Consider the following 16,472-nt stretch of genomic DNA (forward strand, 5'->3'; position numbering starts at 1 on the left):
GTTTTTAGCCAAAGCCTAAAATGAGAGCATGGTGATGAGGCGAAGAGGTGGGAACAGGTGGGTCTGGCTCCCTGCAGACTAATCAGCTCCCTCCTCAGCTGCAGGGCAAAGAGGAAAAGACAGAGATGACCCTCGGGATACCTGAGAGGATATGGGGACCTACCAGCTGGGGACAGATGGATCATTAACAACTATAGACAAATGCCCACTCTGACTCCAGTAACTCCAAGAAAACTCCAAGACATAATCTCTGTCCCTAATGGGCCTGCAAGCTGTTGTTTTCTGAACTGCAGGTGGTGCTTTGGTGTTTAGCAACTACACTGAATTCCTGGGAAGTTAAATATGAACATTTATTAATATAATTATTATTTATAAAATATAATCAATTTATTAATGTAGTTGATTTAAAATTAATGTTACTGTAAATATTACATAATGGTGACATTTATTGATATAAATGTCCTCAAAAGGAAGGGAATCAAACACAAGGAAAGCTCTGGGAGGAAAGCAGAGTGCTGTCAAGCAGGAGGGCTGCTGACCTGGGACTCAAGAAACCTGCATTTTATCCCCACTCGCAGCGAAGCAGCTGTGTGACAACGCAGGTCTCTTAATCCCTTTGCGCCTGTCTCCCTGGCTGTAAATAACATGATCCCTAAGTTACTTAGCAAGTCCAGAATTCTGAGTCTGTGAGTTTACACCTTCCAACAGTGATAATCAGATATCAAGCTTGAAAACTACCAACAAAAGTGAACCAAATAGGGATCATCAGGCATTCATCAGGCACAAAGGATCCCATCAGCAGATCCACAAGAAGCACTCAGAACAGTGCCTGGCACAGGCTGCGCTCTGAAACATTGGTAATTGTTCATTCATTCATTCATTCATTCATTCATTCAACAAGTGCTGCAACTGACCCTAGAGGCAGGGATGGGAGATGAAGTCTTTGACTTCAAGCAGTTTATGGCAATGTCAGAACCAAGATAAAAGTAAGAGCACCTACAATTAGATACAGTCCTGCTCATAGCAGTTAAAATCAGGTAGCTGGATAAATTCAAGAAAATGCAGAATCGGGTTAAATTTCATCAAAGGAAATTTACCATAGTAATAACGTTTCACTTTCTTTTTTGAAGGTGGATTAACGGAGGAAGGGCAGAGATATAACATGATGGCACTGCACAGCTTTAATTCTTAAAAAAGGAAGATGTGATAGTATCTAGTAAAAATGTCAGGTTTTAAGCATATTTTGATACATTCTCTTCTATCATAGAGATGGTCCACGTATTTTAAAGAACCTGACAGCGGCAACTACCCTAGTTTTGCCCATAAGATATTACAAGCAACCAGACTGGACAAAACTGAAAAAAAAAATTAGGCTAACCTGATGAACAGGAATGAATGTTATAAATTACCGTATTTTTGAATACTGGCAGTACTGCTGTATACAGAGTGATTTTGCAACTCTTTATGCTTTTTTAAATGTTATCAATTTTTCTAAAACTTTTCCCACTATTCTTCAAAATTCGAGTTAGTGCTCCTGCCCTGACTGCAATACTTATAAAATTTTCTGTAAACTAGGATCTCATTTTCCAAAAAAAAAAAAAAAAAATTAATAAAATACACATATAAGCACAGAAGGGATTCAGGAAGATATATACCAAAGTATTCTCTCAAGGAACAAGATTATGAATACTTGTTCTGTTCTTTTAGTCTGCACTTTCTGATTTTCCCATAATGAGGACAGACTGTGTAACTTAAATCCATAAAAAAGGTGAGATATGGAATTTTTCATACTGATGGTCCTCTTTTAAAACTTCTAATTCATTTTCAACTAAGACAATAACTACTGTGCATGACTTTCACTTTCGTGCATAGTCAAAAATGCTTAAAGATGCATAAAGAGTTGCGAAATTGTCTCATGGCGCACCAGCATTTCCAGCACTGGAAGAAAAGAGTGATTATTATGGCATCCAGTTTTCTGCTGAGCAAATATGTTGCCTTCCTCGATAAGGAGACTGGATTTTCATCATGAAGTCCCTTTTCTGCCTCTAGCATTTGGTGTTTCTATTCTTCTAACAACAAACACAGCCTACCTGTACACATCCACATCTTATTTCTTAAAATGTGGAACAGGGAGAAAATGTCACAGGATTTCTGCTTTCCACTAGCATGATCCTTGAGAAGAAGTGTGCAAAAGCAATCAGGTGGACACCTGACCACCTTATACAAAGATGGCCCATGCTGCTGAGCTACCATCACTAGGACATATGCTTTGCGTTTTCCCAATACAAGCGATGAGACATACTCAGTCATTCACACACATTTCTTCCTACTGGTGATGTTAAAGATTTAGAAAAAAAGAGTGGCCCAAATTTAAGATGCTTCCTATGGCTGACAGGAGTGAACTGAACCAGGACTGAACCTACGACTCTGGCCCCATTACACTAATCACCCACAACAGCAGCATTTATTAGACATGTTCTATACTTCAGTTATTTTCTAGTCAATGATAAGGGCCTACTATTTTCTCACATGCTCCTCATACACACTTTAAAAAATCCCTTCCTACTTTCAAAGCTTACTCATAACCCCCTCAGCTGAAAACACAAAGGTTTTCTTCTTTACATTCATTAGAGTTAAGAAATATACCCTAGAAAGTCCTACTGCACAATGATTATTCTATATAACAACTTTCTAAAACTCTTCTCTTGAAAATATCCTGGTACAATTTATGGGTGAGTGGGTGAATGAGTAATATACTTTGCTTCCCAGGCATATTTAGAAAAATAAATACAGTTCATTAAAACACACAGGTTACAAAATAACGCGCCCAACTAAAAAGGAATTTCTGTTTCTTTTATATTTCCTCCCATTACCCTTTCATGCATTAGCAATTAAAATCTTTCCTCTGGCACCATCACACTGAGTCAAGTGAACTAAGAGGAAAGTAACGGGACAAGATAGAACAAAATTGTATCAAATAAAGCAAAATCCGAAAGCACTGCAGACAGAAGAGGGCTTGGGGAGAACATACACCATGGCTAGGATCCCCTAAGAAGCCTTACTCCATGTAAAGAGGAAATCCCCAGGAAGCAATGTGAGCCTTTAGCACTCTTGGAGAGGTGTCTGGCCAAGGCAACAATGGACGCAGCTCTCCCCTTTCACATCCACTGAAGGCCACTTCTCTTTCTCTGACATTCCCACAGCACCTCCTTTCCTAGAGGGCCCTCACTTCTCCCAAGCACACTACTGTAAAGGGGTGAAAGCCCTCCCCAAGTAGTGTGTAAAGTCTCATCTCTGTTCTGCCACTGTTTGACCTTGGGTGATCTTGGGTCACCCAACCACTTGGGACTACGCTTTCTTATCTACTGACATATTGAACTCGATAACCTCCATCCCAACTCCACCATCTGCTGTGTGGCACTGACCACCTGATGACTCCAGGGGGGTAGGGCCTACCTTTGAGGAAGGACCAGTTAATTACTAGCAGCTGAAGGCCATGCTTTCTTAGGTGGAGAATCACTCAATTACCTTCCTCATCGCTGCTCTTGTTTTGTGCCACGTTTTATCCTTTAAGCAGAGCCTCTACTTTGATCCCATGCAAGCACTCCCTTAAGCCGAACCCTGAACACATTTATATCTGGAGCAAATGCCCCAGATTCCTCCCTAATGATTTCCTTTACGAAGCCCTTGTGCTACCCTTTATTTCTAGGCACTTACTTTTATTAAACCTTTATGCCTGCTCTATCTCTTTATAATACACTGCCCACACTTATTTAGTTCTTCAGTACTAAAGGATGAAAAACCTTAATGGTCATTAGCCTCTTCCTTCAGCAGTGGGAGACAGATGAAACAAAAATGAAACTTACAGGTCAGATCCAGCCTGCCACCTCTAGAAACAAGAGGCTTCAGGAGCTGCGGTACCACTCACCTCCTAGGAGGGTACTTTGGTCACCAGATACTTAACAGAAGCACAGGAAAGCAGAATTGCAGAAGTAATCCCCAGTGCTCAGGGTGCCCCTGTCCGGGAACTGAGTGAGCAGCAGGGGAAACTCCATCATGAGGCTGGACACAGCAGGCTCTCTTGGCCTACAGCCTTGCAACAGTAGAATCCCGTAACTGTTTCCTCCATCCTGGGGTTCCTTGCTCCCCAAGTAATTGTCTCATTATGAAGCGGCCACCTGTACAGTTTTGTCTTCAAGGGCAGGAAATCTAGACTGTTCAACTTCTTGTTGTAGAGTAATAAACTGGCATTGTGGCACATACAGGTTGGGATATTGGTTAATGTGAGCCTCCCCCAAGGGAGGACACCCGTCATTGCACGCTTACAAATGAGGTCTCTGGGTCTGCAAATCTGGGATTCTAGGTCCTGGGGGCAGAGAAACCATAAAGGGCATCTCAAATCCCAATGTGGGCCATGACGATTCATCAAAATACTGCCACCTCATGAGGCCCAACAAGATAGTTTAGCAGCGTGCTCAGAAGACTCAGACTCGGAGCTAACTCCACATGCCACACACTCTGATTGGTACTCATTAATACACTGTTCACAGCTACTTAAAGGAGTTAAGACTCATTTTGTAATAAGCCTTATTCACACAATGTACACCATCAGCACCCTCAAGTTCTTAGAATCCAGTCATTCTCTCAGGCTGAAAAACCAAGCCCCTTAAATCAAAACTATGCTGTTTATTTCTTTGCATAAAGCTAAGCTTTAGTCTAGCCTGAATTACACAAATTCGATTTTCCTGTGGACTGTAATATGTTTATACTAACTCCTCACACCTGTATATAGGGTTACAGCTTATATAAAACTTTAATATCTATCACATCATGTGGTCCCTAACTCATCAAGGTGGGCACCATTGTGCTCAGTTCAGATTTAAAGAAACTGAGCCTCAGGGATGTTTTGTAACTTGCCAATTTCTTTCTTTCTTTTGAGACAGAGTTTCACTCTTGTCGCCCAGGCTGGAGTGCAAAGGCACAATCTCGGCTCACTGCAACCTCCGCCTTCCAGGTTCAAGCGATTCTCCAGCCTCAGCCTCCAGAGTAGCTGGGATTACAGGCACCCGCCACCACGCCTGACTAATTTTTTTCTATTTTTAGTAGAGACGGGGTTTCACCATGTTAGTTAGGCTGGTCTCGAACTCCTGACCTCAGGTGATCTGTCTGCCTTGGCCCCCCAAAGTACTGGGATTACAGGCATGAGCCACCGCACCCGGCCATAACTTGCCAGTTTCATAGAGCTAGTAAGTAGCAGAGCCAGGACCTGCTCCTGGGACCATGGCCTCCTGCTACTCCATGCTGTATGATCTGAACTACGTGTGACTCCCTATGCTTGCTTTGCCACAGAACGGAATGAGTTAATTTTTCTAGAAGTGTTTAACTTACATATAGAAACAGCTAACTCATCTGGCAGGCCTAGAATCAAACCATATATGTCGCAGGGCCTGCTGATCTCTACAATGCCGTTGCACTACTCCATCTACAATTGGTAGGAGCAAAGTATGATCTTTCCTCTTCAAAAGAAGGCACCCTCCCCGAAAACTCAACTACGAGCTGCATTTATATTCTCACTGCCACACAGGCTGACAGCCTCCGGGAGCCTGCTGTGGGAAACACAGGGAAGGGGACGGTGCATATGGTCTTCAGAGCTAAGGCAGAGTCTGAGCTTCCCAAGCCAAGGTCTCAGCCTGTGCTTCATTCTGGGGAGGGGCCGCTGTCCCTGGGGCGCTACAGTCAGATGAGACACCAGGGCTTAGCAATCTCTCCCACTGCTAAATAATGCTCTTTGAGGCCTTTCAGAAGCCAACAGTGTAGGGAGGTGAGAAAGAAAAAAAAATGAAATAGTGGGTAATCCAAAGTAGACCGGGGATGGGGCTGGAGGGTGGGGATGAGGGAAGGACAACACCAGGTATGGAACAACAAAAAGAGATGCAGCTATAGAGAAAATCTTCCCTGTCCCGTAGAGCCACCCTTTAACAGCATCACCATTTCCCAAGGTGTATTAATAGGTTCCCTTTAAAAATAAATGCCATGGGGTGTACAGAGAGATCAAACAAGAAGGCTTAGAAATTCACAATGCCATACTAGTGTATTAAAGACTATAACAGGTTCTGAAGTAAAGAGACTACGTTCCCCTAAATTGTTTGAACATGAAATGCATTTTCTGTGGAATACCTACCAACATTTTGTGGAACAAGTGTTTACTATAACAGTTTGGGAAACACCACTCTTAGGCCCTCAAAGAGTCTACCAAGAATTCCTCCAACATCCTCCTTATTAACCTTCCCATCCCTACATTTCAGGATTCATTTGAGACTCATCCGTGCTGAACCCCTCAGCCCTGGCTGCTCCTGAAGCACTGGCCCCAATTATGAGTTCAGAATAGCCCCCCTCTGGCTATACAGAGGCTGGACTAGGGGATCATCTGAGTCTCACTGCAAGCAGGTTAGGTTCAAACAGCCCAAGGGTAAGATGTAGCCTGCTATGGAGGGATTTATAAAAATACAACAATAAAAACGTTAAAAATTTAAAGATAGCATTTTAATATTGTTTATTTGTCAACTCTGCATTTTCCATCTGTGGCTGCAGTCCTTGGGGCAGACTTGCTAGCACACCTGCCTGTATCTAACATGGTCTTCTCCTGCACCTCGATGTTGGTCCTGCATGCGGCCTCAAACCGTTACTGCCTATCACTGGCCGCCTGTGAGGTCGGGGTCAGCACACATCCAAGGATATCCAGCCACATCCTATGCTTTCCAGCTCTGGCTCCAGGAGGGCGCTGAGGAATGCCATGACAAGGAAGAGGAGGACTTCAGAGGAAATTAGGCCCTCCCTGCCAATGGCCCAGCACCTACCTGACACTCCACATTGCAGTAAAATGCCTGCTTGCATCTTCCACATTTGGACAATCCTTCTTTCCTTAAAAACAGAAAGGGCACTGTAGTGGTGACAGACACAGAAACGTGAAGCTGTACCTTTTATCATGCAATAACAAAAGCCACTTGGTTGGAAAGCAGAGCCAAGGTTCACCTTACCTTACTCTCCCACCGAGAAGGCGCATGTTTCTTAACAAGAGTTAGACCAGATTCAGCCCTTGAGGAGTGAGTGAGTCAAATAGTGCATGCACTCACATTTACCAAACCTACCAGTATGAAGAGCACTGTCCAAAGAGATGAGGGACAACAGCTCTGACTGACTGGTGACCTGGCCAAAGACACCAGGGCCATGAACATCATCTGCACAGAACTACTGTACAGGTCAGTAGCTCAGGGCAAGTCAAAGTTCTTATGTCCTGATTTTCTCATCTGCTAAAGAGGCACAGAAATAAACAAAACCACATTGAAGGTTTGACCCCATGAAGATGGAGTGTTGGGGTGCACCTACTCTGGTGAAAATCCCATGTGAGTGACAACTCTCATTATTTAGAAATTGCAAGTAAAGCAAAGATGGAATTTAGTATGCTAGAACTATTCGAATGTTGTCCAGAAAGCTAAGTTTAAAAGTGCAACCTAGCAAGTGGAGATAGATTCTTTTTTTTTTTTTTTGAGATAGGGTCTCACTCTGTCACCCAGGCTGGAGTGCAGTGGCATGATTCTGGCTCACTACAGCTTTGACTTCCCGGGCGTAGGCCGTTCTCCCACATCAGCTCCCAAGTAACTGGGACTATAGGGCATGTGCCACCATGCCTGGCTAATTTTTGTATTTTTTGTAGAGACGGGGTTTCACCATGTTGCCCAGGCTGATCCCCAACTCCTGGGCTCAAGCCATCCACCTGCCTCAGCCTCCCAAAGTGCTGGTATTATAGGCATGAGCCGCCGTGCCCCCACCAAGAAATAGATTCTTGAATACGGTATTATGGGATCTGATTGCTATACATACCCATTTTGTCAGTGTACTATTTAGCTATTCTTCTGCCTCTTCATAATGGGGTCGATTCAACTTATTCATTGTTATATTATTTTTCCTGCTTCCCATAAAGGACAGGGACATTGTTGCTTCCCAACTGTTAGGTGCTCGCGTGTGTATTGTGTGAGATGAACCAAAGCTTTTTCAAAAGCTGAAAAGCCACTGAATTAAGCCACATACTACAAAACTCTTTACTTTTTTTCCGAAGTGGGGAACAATTACATTGTCTAAGTCAGAGCGCAATCGGTAAAACCTGCTGTCGAACTCTTGCCCACCCCGGTGAAGCCAGCTTCTGGACTTGTGGAGATACCGACACCACGAAGCAGCTACACTACCGCAGAGCCACCCTGTGCCACCTCGTCCCCCCTCCTCTGCAGCCCAGCAGAGCTGACGGGGGTGGGGGCGTGCGCGGTGGGGGCTGACATCTTATAATACGGATATACATATTGTCACGCTGCAGAATCCTCCGCTGCTTCTCGTCAGCAAGTGGTAGTCACCACACTCCTCCTACAGAATTAAGGAAGTCTTCCAAAAATTCTACTGTTGGAACTAAACAGACTGCCTTGCAGCTTTCATGACAGCACTTGGATTCCAAGAAGCAGACTGAAGAATGTGGGAGAAAAACGCGTCTTGGGGTTGAGGCATAAATAAATATTCCAAGTTTGCAGACCTCAATAGTTCAAAAAGGAACCCGCTAAATTAGCTGATGTATTCTCTGGCCTAAAATACTCCCTCTATCCCCTAGGGTATGTCTGAAGGGACTGAACTTCTGACTGCATTTTGGAATATAGAAGAAACAAGATGCACAGACCCTTGCTCTCTCGGGAAATGTACTAAAAAATCACGGTGAAGTGACTCGTCAGCAAGCGCTGCGTGATGTGCACTGTGCAGAAATGCCCAGGGGAGGAAAAGCAAAGACAGCAGAGCCAGGGAGGAAGCTTGCAAACTTCTTTCCACAGAGAGGTGTATCAAGAAATAGATAATGGTGGGAGACGCTACCCTTTAAAAATGTCTATCCAAAAAGTCATCTTTAATATTTGTTTTTATAGGGGGCAGGTTAGAGACCTCTGAGAGTTTGGCTGAAGCTTTTAACTTACTCTAATAACCCACCTTCTCCCCCAGTCCTAATGAAACAAAAGAAGTCTGTAAAATTTCAAGGGCTTTTGCTGAGCTGTTAAATGCTGAACAACAACAAAAAAAATTAAAGGCTCAGGGGCCACCTAAAAGCCCATATGTAGGACCAGCAAAGAGCCTCTGACACCAGCGTTAAGACCCCCTGATGTAAGAGATTAGAAAATTATCATGGTTAAAAAGACATTTATTAGCTCCACAACATACAAAAAAAGCAAGGATTAATACAGGTTTTCTCGCACAGAAACCAGTAGTAAAGTTAACCTGAAACCAACACTTGTTTGCAGTCTCCATGTAATATCCCAAGGAGAAAGTAGGCAACTAGACTCTAGGGAACTAAGAAAGAACTCTAGTGAGATTTCATCAAAATAATACCTCTACCAAAGGCTGGCCTTCATTCGAACCAGCTCGTCACCAAGTCCACGGCCACAAATAATAAAGAGCAGGAAGTAAAGACTAACTTTTCAGTCTTGGCAATATGATATGTCATTTCTACTATCTATCTCAGTGATTCTCAAGAAGGTCTACAGACTGCTGGGGTCCCGGAGACCCTTTCAGGGAGCTGGTGAGAGACAGAATTCAGATTATTTGCTTTTTTTCTCACTGTTTTAACATTTGCAATGCAGAAGGTAAGGCGTAAGGCGTAAAGGTTCCTGAAGGGTAGTAAACCTTCAGATGCCTAAGCGTAAATCAAAGCCCAGGAAACACTGTATTCTTTTTTTTTTTTTTTTTGAGACGGAGTCTTGCTCTGTTGCCCAGGCTTGAGTGCAATGGCACGATCTTGGCTCACTGCAGCCTCCACCTCCTGGGTTTAAGCAATTCTCCTCCCTCAGCCTCCTGAGTAGCTGGGATGACACGCATGAGTAATGACATCCAGCTAATTTTTGTATTAGTAGAGACAGGGTTTCGGCATGTTGGCCAGGATGGTCTCAAACTCCTGACCTCAGGTGATCCACCAGCCTCAGCCTTCCAAAGTGCTGGGATTACAGGCGTGAGACACCGCGCCTGGCTGGAAACACTGTATTCTTTACTGCCACACTGGCAGTAAGAGGGTGAAAGCCAGTCTCACGAATGTCCCTGAGGACGCAGTAATGAATATTAACTTTACTAAATCTCGATTCTTAAGTATATATGTCTTTGGCATTGTATAGTGAAGTGGGAAGAATGCAAAAAGTATTTCTGCTTCATACTGAAGTCCAGTGGGTATCTCATGGAAGAGCACTGGTGTGATCACTGGCATTGTAAACTAGCCACTTTCTTCTTGGAAAAATTCCTGGCTTTTTTTTTTTTTTTTAACTTGAAAGAACAGTTTTAGATAAACTGTGGTTATTCAGACTTGAGCATTTGGCAGATATATTACTGAAATGAATGAAGTGAGCCTGTCACTTCCAGGAAAACAACACTTGTTGCCAATGATAAAATTTGAGTTTTCAAGCAAAAATTAGCATTTTGGAAAACATAGATCTGCCATCCTAAGCTTGACAGCTTCTCAATACTGAAGACTTATCTGATGAGACTAGCGGTAATATTAAGAATTATGATTTTTTGATATGGTTTGATAAAATGAGTCAATTTTCAGGAGATCTGTACAATCTAGGTAACTAATATTTTCCAAATGGCCAATGACACTGTTTTAAAAGTTATGCACGACAAAAAAGTCATTCCAAGTGTAAGGTAAACCAGTGGATTTTATGTCATTGAGTACATAAAGTTCACAATATGGCTTCTCATTGCACATCACAACTTTTAAGACAACATCAATTATCAAAGTTTACTGATTAATCAAATAAGAACATCCACATTTAACTGAGAAGGGTGTCGAAATACCCTTCTCTTACCAATTACATATCTATGTGAAGCTTTATTTTTGCTACATAATCCAACTAAAACATAACATGACACACTGAATTCAGAAGCATATTTGAAAATCCAGTTGTCTTCTATAAATCAGACATTAAAGAGACTTACAAAAATTTAAAACAAAAACACTATTCTCAGTAATTCTTTTGTTTTGGAAGATATTTCTCACAGAAAAATGTTAGCATAATAGTTGTCATTTTAAAATGAATAAACCTTCATAATTTTCTGTTTAACTTGACATATGATACATAATGATTGCTATAACTCATATAAACAAAAGCTCTCTGCGGTTCTCAATAATTTTTAAGAGTACAGAGGGACCCTGAAACCAGAAAGTTTGAAAACTGCTGATCTATTTTAGTAATCTCATCAGGTCTAAGAAGAAGCTATTATTATTCCTATTTTTCAAATGAAGATAATGAGGATCTTAGACGTGAAACAACTAATCTAACATGGTCATTCTGCAAGTAGGTGGCAGAATTGGAATTCACACATTTTGTTTCCATCACGCCGAAGCATCCTTCCTTGAGTGCTGTGACAATGGTTCAGGAGGGTAGACTCCACGCAGCAAAAATAGTCTCTCTACGTGAGTGGATAAGCTAATAGTAACAACAAAGCATAGGAGAGGCATGCTTTACTCTGGTCTGCATAATGCCCCGGCTCCAGTGGTATCCCATTAATGTCACTTTGCTTTAAAGATGCAATGGGGAGGGGATCCAGGATCATTTTTCAAAATGAGATATGGGGAGGGAACATCCGCACAGAAGAGCGTCTCTCAACCCATTGTGCTCCAGGAACCCATTTCACTTGAAACAGATTGTAAGAAAACAAGGATTGATGTATTTATTGTGTACACAGAAGGTCCCTCCTCTCAATTCAGTATCGTGAGCCTACATGTTTCCCCAACAGATCCTGGGAGAGTCCAAGCTGGATCATGTGCTCTAGGAACCTGGTGAGAGAACACCGCACTCCTCACTAAAAACTGAAAAGCTTTGCCGGGCTCTAGGGAAGATTTTACTACATGTATGCTCAGTGAACCAAATACCTGGTTACATGTAAATTTTCCTTTTTTAAAATAATAATTTCAACTTTTATTTTAGATTCAGGTTTGCTGCATAGGGATTTTGCATGATGCTAAGGTTTGGAATATAAATGATCCCATCACCCAGGTAGTGAGCATAGTGCCCAATACATAGTTTTTCAGCCCTTGCTCCCTCCCCTCTCTCCTTCCTAGTAATCCCAGGGTCTAATGTTGCCATCTTTACGTCCATGAATACCCAATGTTTAGCTCCCACTTCAAAGTGAGAACATGGCTGGGTGTGGTGGCTCACGCCTGTAATCCCAGCACTTTGGGAGGCCGAGGAGGGCAGATCACGAGGTCAGGAGATCAAGACCATCCTGGCTAACACAGTGAAACCCTGTCTCTACTAAAAAACACAAAAAATTAGCTGGGCATGGTGGCGGGCGCCTGTAGTCCCAGCTACTTGGGAGGCTGAGGCAGGAGAATTACTTGAACTCGGGAGGCAGAGGTTGCAGTGAGCCGGGACAGCGGCACTGCACTCCAGCCTGGGCAATAGAGACTCTGTCTCAACAACGACAACAAAGAAGTGAGAACATGAGGTATTTGGTTTTCTGTTTCTGCATTTGCTTAGGATAAGGGCCTCCAGCTGCAACTATGTTGCTGCAAAAGACATAATTTCATTCTTTTTTATGACTGCATAGTATTCTATGGTATGTGTATATATATACATACATATATATATATGTTTTCTTTATCCAGTTCACTGTTGATGGGCACATAGGTTGATTCTGTGTCTTTGCTAGTGTGAACAGTGTTGCAATGAACATTTGAATGCATGTGTCTTTTCAGTAGAACAATTTATTTTCCTTTGGGTATATACCCAGTAAAGGGATTGCTGGGTCGAATGGTAGTTCTGTTTTAAGTCCTTTGAGAAATCTCCAAACTGCTTTCTACAGTGGCTGAACTAATTTATATTCCCACCAACAGTGTATAAGCATTCCTTTTTCTCCACAGCCTCACCAGCATCAGTTATTTTTTAATTTTTCTGGAGACAGGGTCTCAATCTGTTGCTCAGGTTGGAGTGCAGTGGCATGATCATGGCTTGTAATTATGGCTGCAGCCTCAAACTCTTGTGCTCAAGCAATCCTCTCACCTCAGCCTCCCAAGTAGCTGGGACTACAGGGACACACTACCATGTCCGGCTAATTTGCTGTCTATTTTGTAGAGATGAGGGCCTCGCTATGTTGCCCAGGCTGGTCTCAAACTCCTAGTCTCAAGTGATCCTCCTGCCTCAGCCTCCCAAAGTGCTGGGATTACAGGTGTGAGCCAGTATGCACAGCCACATCTGTTATTTTTTGACTGTTTAATAATAGCCATTTTAACTGATGTGAGATGGTTTCTCATCGTGGTTTTGATGTGGATTTTTCTCATGATTAGTGATGTTGAACATTTTTTCATGTTTATTGGCCACTTGTATGTCTTCTTTGCCCACTTTTTAATGGGGTTACTTGTTTTTTGCTTGTTGAATTAACTTCTTCACAGGTTCTGGACCTTTGTCAGATGCACAGTTTGTGAATATTTTCTTCTACTCTGTAGGGTGTCTGTTTGCTCTGTTGATAGTTTCTTTTGCTGTGCAGAAGCTCTTTAGCTTAATTAGGTCCCACTTTCAAGTATTGTTTCAACTGCTTTTGAAGACTTAGTCATAGTCCTTTGCCAAGACCAATGTCCAGAATGGTATTTCCTAGGTGTTCTAGGATTTTTATAGTTTGAGGTCTTACATTTAAATATTTAATCCATCTTGAGTTAATTTTTGTATAAGGTAAAATGTAAGGGTCCAGTTTCATTCTTCTGCATATGGCTAGCCAGTCATCCCAGCACCATTTATTGAATAGGGAGTCCTTTCCCCATTGCTTATTTCTGTTGACTTTGTCAAAGATCAGATGACTGTAGGTGTGCAGCTTTACTTCTGGGTTCTCTATTCTGTTCTGCTGGTCTATGTCTCTATTTTGTACCCATACCATGCTGTTTTGGTTACCATAGCCTTACAGTATTATTTGAAGTTGGGTAATGTGATGCCTCTGGCTTTGTTCTTTTTGCTTAGGATTGCTTTGGCTATTTGGGGTCTCTTTTGGTTCCACATGAATTTTAGAAAAGTTTTTTTCTTATTCTGTGAAAAATGACTTTGGTAGTTTGGTAGGAATCGTGTTGAAATCTGTAGATTGCTTTGGGCAGTATGGACATTTTAACAATATTGGTTCTTCCAATCCATGAGAATGGAATGTTTTTCCATTTGTTTGTGTCATCTCTAATTTCTTTCAGCAGTGTGAATTTTCTTAACATAGTTCTTCTTCGGCCAGCTTGCCTTCAGAGCAGAGAAGAAAAGCTAACAGTTTTTGATAGCTACTGTTACTGATAGTGAATAACATAAGAATCGCCTTTGATCTATTTTGGTTTAAGCAATTCTAGATGAGGTGGTGGGGTGGAGGCGGGGATGAAGCCCTGTTTAAATTATTCAGATATGTGCTGCAGTTCTTTCCAGAGCTAGCGAGAGATTTAAACTCTTCATAAGTCTCATGGCTGAAATTCAAACTAAAACTTGCTGAGCTGGTACCTGCACTGTGTATGTGCAGTATATGTGCTTGAGAGAGGAGAGAGATCCTATGAGTGTTCGACTATTGCTGACTGAGGAGTTACAGCCAGAGAGAAACTTCATATGGGCTATCCATTTTCGCTGTAGGACTATACAAAGCATTTGGAACAAACTCCGTTCCTACAAAAGACACAGTCATAAATTTTTCATTTGCAATGTAATCTGATCTGAATTGTTCAGGAAGTCTGGGAAAAGACTGAGCAAAATAAAGAAAACAAAATTTCCCTAAAAAAAAAAAAAAAAAACTGAAATAACCCCAAAGGAATGGAGCGAAAAGGAAAGTGTAGAGTGAATCACTAATAACCTCTCACAGTGGTTCTCAACCTCGGTTGTCTGGGGCAGGGATCATCAGTTCTCATTCAATTGGTATGTGTTGGGCCCAGGCACTAGGACTTTTAGAAAGCTCCCAGGAGATTCCAGTGTGCTTCTAGAATGCGGAGCCACAGGCCTATGGTAACACATTTGGGTGGAGTGGCTTTTTCGTGTGGAAATTGCTGTATACAGTTGAAGCACTCTGCAAGGCAGATTGTTTAGATTTTTCTGAGATTCTTAAGAATGAATCACAGGATGGATCAGGTTGTTTAACTACCTTGATGATGAACATTTACATAAGAATAAAGTAGCTGACCCTGTCTTTTTCTAACCTAAGATCAAGTATCCTAGAAGCAGGTGCAAGTTTTAAGAAAGAAAACCTCAGCTTTTGTTCTGCTGCTTCTTGATTCCTGTCTCACAATTTAGGATGAATATGATGAGTTACTCTTCCCACTTCCCTCTCTCAAATCCTTTTTTCCTTCTGGTATTTGATGTACTATGTGATCTTGGGCAAGTTACTAGTCCTTTCTGAACCTCAGTTTCCTTCACTGTCAAATAAAGATATCGTTTCCACCTCATAGGTTTGCTATGAAAGTTAAATGAGAAAATGCAAGCAAAACATTTAATACATTGCTTAGAACACTGTAAACGTTCAATAAATGCTGGGTACTACTACACTTTTAATTAGTCTTTGTGCTTTTTTTTTAAAGTGATGTCAACTGTTGAAATACCATCAGCACAGTCTCACTCAGACTCATAGCTAGAGGATCTATGTTTCTAAAGCCTTTGTTTTATGGGCAAATATCTACCCTACTGTGAACAGAAGGGCTCTTTGAACTTAAGAAATAGTTCTATCCACAAAGGAAGAAAAGAAATGTTACAGGAAAATGCAAGTATTTGATTATTACTGACTGGAACAGAACTTAGAAGACACGCTCCTGTCATTTCCTACTGGAGGAGACACACACAGTGATTAATTTCCTTGCTTTTAAAAATCAGAAACCATGAAGATCAACAAGTTAGAAATGTAATTAACAACTCCTGCTAGTTAATGCGTTGCCGCAGGTGCTGTTGGTCTAGATAAAAAGGATTTGATTCTGTAAGCTCCCTACTTTCTGCTACTGAAATGAATGCTTAGTGGGTTTCACCATGAAAGAAAATGATACTGGCAGAGGAGGTTTGCAATAACAATTACTTTTAACTAATGGTGACAGAAGAAGTGACAAGTATGCTCTGTTGAACAGAGGCAGCCCCAGCCAAATGAAAAAGAGAATGGGAAAAAAGCCCCAGCAGTGCAATATAACTTCACCATAGGTTGAAATAAGACAATCAGAAACAAAGTTAGCCTCCCACCCAGCGAGGGTGGTTATACTAGCAAGGCCTCCAATCTTGTTTAAGAGAAATAAAAATTGGAGGAACTGTGGCAGAACCCTATTATAACCCTGGTCAGGGGACAAGGATAATACTCAGGCTACAGGGTTTTGTGTAATAGTGAAAGGTGCTCCATACATCACTTTAATCCACAATGTAACAGTGAACAGGACCCACGTGCAGCGGGGGGCTTCTTCCCAGGGCTGTGCTGAACCTTCG

At 41.9% G+C, this 16,472-nt stretch overlaps 1 protein-coding gene across 2 annotated transcripts in view; it reads right to left on the reverse strand.

Moving 5' to 3' along the window:
• SMYD2 (SET and MYND domain containing 2) overlaps positions 1-16,472 on the reverse strand; it is a 56,467-nt gene that overhangs the window by 25,384 nt on the left and 14,611 nt on the right. Inside the window, exon 2 of one of the 2 annotated variants that reach the window (XM_031002268.3) lies at positions 6,858-6,921. The exons of the other annotated variant lie outside the window; for it this stretch is intronic. Within the exon in view, the coding sequence (XP_030858128.1) occupies positions 6,858-6,921 (64 nt within the window). The remainder of the gene's footprint in view (positions 1-6,857; positions 6,922-16,472) is intronic. 2 annotated transcript variants of the gene reach the window in all.

Source organism: Gorilla gorilla, chromosome 1 (genome assembly GCF_029281585.2).
Source record: "Gorilla gorilla gorilla isolate KB3781 chromosome 1, NHGRI_mGorGor1-v2.1_pri, whole genome shotgun sequence".
In the NCBI taxonomy this organism is placed as follows: domain Eukaryota; kingdom Metazoa; phylum Chordata; class Mammalia; order Primates; family Hominidae; genus Gorilla; species Gorilla gorilla.